This window comes from Chrysoperla carnea, chromosome 2 (assembly GCF_905475395.1).
Source record: "Chrysoperla carnea chromosome 2, inChrCarn1.1, whole genome shotgun sequence".
Classification (NCBI taxonomy): domain Eukaryota; kingdom Metazoa; phylum Arthropoda; class Insecta; order Neuroptera; family Chrysopidae; genus Chrysoperla; species Chrysoperla carnea.
Window position 1 is genome coordinate 7,396,236 of NC_058338.1, and position 6,612 is coordinate 7,402,847.

Consider the following 6,612-nt stretch of genomic DNA (forward strand, 5'->3'; position numbering starts at 1 on the left):
AACAATTTACGTTGTGTTTAAAATTGAAATATATGGTAATGAATGTGATTTAAAACACAAAACACAATAGCCATGGCTTGTAAATAAATGAGTAGTAAACGCAAAATTTTTTACTAAACAACTTAGGCGTTGCGTTAGCTAAGAAAATTACCTCAGATATTGAAAAAATAACATATTTTTCTTAAAATCGAATAATGCATTTTAGAGGGATATTTCATTTCAAGAATTTTCATTTCAAAAACTAAGCGCGGCCTAGAGAAAAAATCACTTTTTTACTTTTATACCATGTATATATGAAATATACATAGTATATTAAGTTTAATCCCAAGTTTGTAACGCTTAAGAATAATGATGCTAGGAAAAAAATTTAGTCATAGGTGTTCATAAAATCACCTAATTAGTCCATTTCCGGCTGTCCGTCCCTCCGTCCGTCTGTGGACACGATAACTCAAAAACGAAAAAAAATATCGAGCTGAAATTTTTACAGCGTACTCGCGACGTAAAAAGTGAGGTCAAGTTCGTAAATGAGCATCATAGGTCAATTGGGTCTTGGGTCGTTAGGACCCATCTTGTAAACCGTTAGTAATAGAACAAAAGTTTAAATGTAAAAAATGTTCCTTATCAAAAATTAAACAACTTTTGTTTGAAACATTTTTTCGTAAACATCCGTGAGGGCGCCAATTAGGCGGAAATTTTATATACTATACTTGATTATCAGTTATGTATGTGTCACATGTTTGTATGTGTAATGTTATAAAGAAATCAACACTGACTATGCATGGTATTTCAACAATTAACTCAGTCAATTGTTTGTTTTCACTTGTTTTGCTTAAAATTGATCATAAAATACGAAATGTGTCGTTAAACTCCTAGAAACGAGGAGTATACTGACCCGCTCTGGGCATTAAGTATCTAAGGGGCCATTTTTGTTGTGATATTCAAGTTCAGTAGCCCCAAAAATCTCCGAGTAACAAAATCAGACTCATTTCTATCGATATTTAGTTTCCACTTTTTCCAGTTTTTCATTTCTTCCTCGTCTCTTTTATTAACAACGCCCTCACGAATGGAATCCAAAAACCCCCGTCGCGTCGGTATCAATGATTTTCTCATTCTTTGATATAACAGCTTTCAGCGCCTGGTCTAATTAACTGATTGCACTATCGTAGTAAAATTGTTTGGAAACTTTAGAGAGACGTACGCATAAATAATTAATAAAAATCATTTGAATAATTAATTAAATTAAGTAAATTTGAATAATATAAAAACAATTTACTTTCATTAAAATCAATTATAAATGGTTACATTTTCAACACAAAATAAATTGAACAGTGACAAGTTTTTGTTTTCGGTGTACTGTTTCACTGTGATTCCATCATCATGATTTATAAAATGAGTCATATTCAAGAAGAAAATAATAATATTGTTAAATCGAAAAAAAGTGTATTTGTGGAGAATGTTACGTTATCACAATTACCAAAGAATGCACCATCGATTTGTGAATTTTATGCTGATCAAAATATCTTGATTACTGGCGGTACTGGTTTTATGGGCAAAGTTTTAATTGAGAAATTACTTCGTTCATGTCCAAAAATTAAGGGAATTTATTTATTATTACGTTCGAAGAAAAATTATACGGATGAACAAAGATTAAGTAAACTCTTAGATATACCTGTAAGTTTTGATTTTATTTATCCCTAGTTATGAGAAGCCGGTTGAAAGTTTTCTTAAGGACATTCCCAAAAAATGACTGTTTTTTTTTTTTAAATTTCGTTTAACTTCCGATACCGAAGTAATAGTTGTACGACATTTTCAACGCTGTAGATATTTGCTGGTACCTACAGGGGTGAGATACCAAGGGGTGTGACATCCATTTTTTCATCTGTATTCATAAGAGCATCTTTTTCAACATGGGTCTTTCTCCGTGGGTCTTTCACCCTCAAAATTTCAGCATAGGCTTGTGGTCTATGAATGCAATAAATTATATATGTTTTGTGCCGAACGTTCATCTTCAAAATTTGATAAGGTGTCTTTAAGTTGATAATGTAAATGAAAACATTCATTCCCCAAGTCTTCGTCAGGATAAAATTACTGACGAATTCATTTTGCGTAGTTTTTCAACTCATTTGTATTGATTTCAGTAAAACTATCAAAAATATGAAAGTTAATGTAAAATGAGATTAATTTGACAGAACATACAAATATTAAAAAACATTACATAAAATAAAGAAATTTTTCTCAAAATTTTTTAATATATCTTCTTTTTTTAAAAAATAATCCTAAGTATTTATCGATAAAGACATTGATAATTATTTTAAAAGCCTATTGATCTATTAAAAAATTAATATTGCGGCAGATTAAAAAGTAAATTCAATCATTTGATAATTCAACAAATGAAAAAAATCGTATTGCCCTTGAATTATTTCGCCCTAGACAATTGCCTCACGTGCCTAATCCTAAATTCAGCACTTACTCCTCAACTTTCTTACGCCCATCCCGTCAATAATCGTATATTAAAAAAAAGAATTTTCCGCATTTTAAAAATTAATTTTTTTATTTTTATTTTCAGTTATTTGAAAGATTAAGAAACGAGTTCCCACAATCATTATCAAAACTAAAAGTTATTAAAGGAGATGTTAGCGAAATAGAATTTGGATTATCTGGTTCTGATATGAAATTTATAATAAATGAAATAAACATTGTATTCCATGTGGCAGCGTCTGTTCGTTTTGATGATCCTTTGAGAGAAGCCATTTTAATTAATACACGAGGAACTAGAGAAATGTTAAGAATACTTAAACAAATGCAAAATTTAAAGGTAATTCTGCAAAGATTTTCGCATTGAAAGGCAAGTTTCTAAGGTATCGATTGACGAAATTGGTACTGATGTCATACTCAGTAATTACTCGTTTTTATAGGCAAATTCGAACGTATTGCTTTTTCTGGGACAGAAAATAACTCTAGGAAAAGATTTTTATCCAAATCGGAAACAAAATAATTTTTCCGGTTTTTTGCAATTATTTTAATGGCCCTGCGGTCCTTGCTGAATGTTCCTTGCGGTCCTATAAACCGTTACAAAAAAATTCATTAAAATTGGTGCTGTTTCTCAAATATTCTACTATCGACACTTTTTCCGGCTTATTTACTGTATTAAAAATAGTAAAATAGGAAGAGAACCTTTATTTCTATTTTTTCTGCTATTAGGTTTTCTTGCATACGTCAACCACTTATTGTAATGTTGATAAGGACGTAGATGCTATTGAAGAAAAGGTTTACAAAGCAACAACCAATTGGGAAACTATGATCAATGCAGCTGAAAATATGGATACAAATGTGCTCAATTTTCTGGAACAAAAGTATGTGGTTTGTAAAGTTTGCTTACGTTTACAAGCATGATTTAAAGAAATAATTTTTATAAATTTTTAGAATTTTAAATAAGTATCCAAATACGTATACATTTTCCAAAAATCTGTCTGAAGAACTTGTGTCTGAAAATTGTGGAGGTATACCAACTGTCATTTTTCGTCCAACAGTCGGTAAGATTATTTACAACTCTAATGTTCATGGTTTCGATACCCACAAAGATATAAGCTTGTTTTGTTTAGATTATTTTTTATTCAATGAATGAATTGTTTTAGTGGTTGGCTCAGACAAAGAACCAATACCTGGATGGGTAGATAGCTTTAATGGACCAATGGGCCTAGTTGCAGGAGTTCAAGTTGGTATACTTCATACAGTGTATATTGACGGTGATAAGAAGTTAGATTGGGTGCCTGTTGACGTAGCAATTAATGGAATGATAGTATCTGCATGGTATAAAGCGTTGGAACAATCGGAGCGTAATAAATGGTAATGTTTTCATTCTATGATCTTTTTTTCCGAGGAGGTATACGACTGGCCAAATTGTACTTGCGTGAAACCCACTAAAGCACAGTTGAAAGGGCACTGGGACTCTTGAATGAACACAATCGTCGATTGGTAGTTAGTTTTAATAACATGCGTATCTCTGATGATCCCACTTGTAGGGCCTATGTGAAGAACAATGAAACCTACATACATGTTATTTGCACCTCCAGGGCGATAGGTATAGAAGGTTTGGTTTGGAAACCTGGATCCCATAAATATTGGGAGCAATTCCAGTGCAGAAAATTTTTTTATCTCCAATTTCGATAAAACTCAGTATATAAGGTAATTTTGACCCAAAAAGTACAAAAATCGGGTGCATTTGTTGACTGGTCGAAAGGTACCCCTTAAAAAAATTCCAAAAAATCGAAAAATTTTTTTTAGCTCCAATTTCGATAAAACTCAGTATATAAGGTAATTTTGACCCAAAAAGTACAAAAATCGGGTGCATTTGTTGACTGGTCGAATAGTTTTTGAGATACTTACTAAAATCGATCCAAATATTGCGATATCTCAGAAACTCTGCATCCAATCATTAAATTAACCGGATTTTTATACTTTTTGGATCAAAATTACCCCATCCACCGAGTTTCATCAAATTCTAGGACAAAAATATTTTTTCCGATTTTCTCAATTTTTTCAAAGGGGTACCCCTTAAAAAAATTCCAAAAAATCGAAAAATTTTTTTTAGCTCCAATTTCGATAAAACTCAGTATATAAGGTAATTTTGACCCAAAAAGTACGAAAATCGGGTGCATTTGTTGACTGGTTGGATAGTTTTTGAGATACGGACTAAAATCGATCCAAATATTGCGATATCTCAGAAACTCTGCATCCAATCATTAAATTAACCGGATTTTTATACTTTTTGGATCAAAATTACCCCATCCACCGAGTTTCATCAAATTCCAAAACAAAATTTTTTTTTGCGATGTGGACGGTAGGAAATTGATGATGTAAATCGTCACAGCCTCTTTTTTCCATCGATTTCATGATATTATTGAAGTATATTTTGGAAATTTTACTTTCCAATATCAACTGTTTAATCAATTTATATTTGCAGCCTAATAATCAATTCATCAACTGCTGACTTTGTAAAATTTGAAAATAAATCGATGTTTGAAGATGGATTACGTATAGAAAATGCAAAAAATCCACCAAGTCAATTATTATGGTATCCATTTTGTTTTTATACGCCCAATAAATATTTTTATTGGTTTTATTTTGTAACACTACAATTAATTCCAGCAATATTTTTAAGTGTTTTATTGAAATTAGCTAATCAAAAATTGAAGTAAGTACAAATAATAATCTTAATTCTAACTAATATTATAAATGTTCTTGCCTAAACCGCTGAACCAATTTTGTTGACCTACGTTATTTAAATAGATATGATTTTGGGAAGAGACGTAGGCTAATTTTTGTAACGAAAATAAAACTTGAAGGGGGTAAAATAGGGGATGGCAGTTCTTATAGGCCATAACATAGTTTTGTATAGGCCATAACATCATATATGGCAAATAGTTCTGTTTAGTATTCATAAGTGGTACTATATGTATTGGATCATAGCTTCGATAATAGTTTCGTTAAATATTTTAGGTGTCGTTGTATATAAAAAAAAATTTTTTATCTGATAGTATTTTAAAGAGATTGATGAAAGCTCTTGATTGAAGATATTGATTGGAGGAGAAAAAATTGAAAACTCTCTATAAGCTTAGACCCAGGCGAGTAACGGCTCGTTAAGAAATATACCTATTCGATTTAAGGCAATAAAATTGATGCCTGTTTCCAAAGTCGTAGTACCTCTCTACCATCAATCTATAATTTCAAAAGAATTTTAGGTCTATCTTCTTATTTGAATATCGACCTCAATAAATATTAATCAAATTTAGGCTTACCTAATTAAAAATTATCTTTTAGATTATTTAAGTTATATCGACGAGTATTTTATTCAAATATGAAGCTTGCACCGTTCACATTAAATGAATTTAAATTTAAAAATGATAATTTTAAATCGTTGCATGCAATGTTGAAATTAGAAGACATGGACAAATTTTCAGTGAGTGAAAAAAATAAATTATTTGCAATTTAATTAAATAATAATAACATTATGCTAATAATTTCATTTTAAAATAGGTGGATTATTCTACAATTGAAATCCAAGATCGATTTGCTACGTTAGTAGATGGTTCAGTGAAGTATCTATTAAAAGGCAAGAGCCATACAAAAGAAACACTGGATGAACGATTATCGAATTTTCAAATGTAAGATTACAAATTTGATTTATTTTTTCTTCGGCTATCTAGGATTATTTACTACAAATTGGAAAAAATAAGGCCGATTATTAATAATTTACCTAGCGTCAGAGATGGTTAGAGATATCGAAAAAAAAAAATTATTAGAAAATGCTGCTTAGAATATTTTTATATTTTCCAACCATTTATCAATATTGCCTTAATACCATAAAAATTGAAAAACTTCGATTATCTAATAAAATTTTTTTTTTTTATTACAGGAAATTTTACCTGCATGTAGGGTTAATGTGTTTTTTAATGATCTGTTCCTTATTCATTATGAATTTTTGGGCTGGAAAATTTTTGTATAAACGTTACATTTAAGTAGTTATCGAATAAAAAAATTTAAGTTCAATTAAATTGTTGTTTCATTTTAAATTTTCGATTTTTTAGTTATAGGTCCAAGATAAATAATTCT

The 6,612-nt window shown here is 30.2% G+C and overlaps 1 protein-coding gene across 1 annotated transcript; it reads left to right on the forward strand.

Annotated features, from left to right (window-relative positions):
• Window positions 1-1,308: 1,308 nt before the first annotated feature.
• LOC123291402 (putative fatty acyl-CoA reductase CG5065) lies at window positions 1,309-6,518 on the forward strand. The gene is made up of 9 exons (XM_044871676.1): window positions 1,309-1,671; window positions 2,567-2,815; window positions 3,202-3,353; window positions 3,424-3,533; window positions 3,636-3,846; window positions 4,964-5,160; window positions 5,844-5,959; window positions 6,037-6,164; window positions 6,416-6,518. Exons 1-9 carry the CDS (start codon window positions 1,378-1,380, stop codon window positions 6,516-6,518), a joined length of 1,560 nt encoding a protein of 519 aa, XP_044727611.1. The 5' UTR covers window positions 1,309-1,377.
• The last annotated feature ends 94 nt before the right edge of the window (window positions 6,519-6,612 follow it).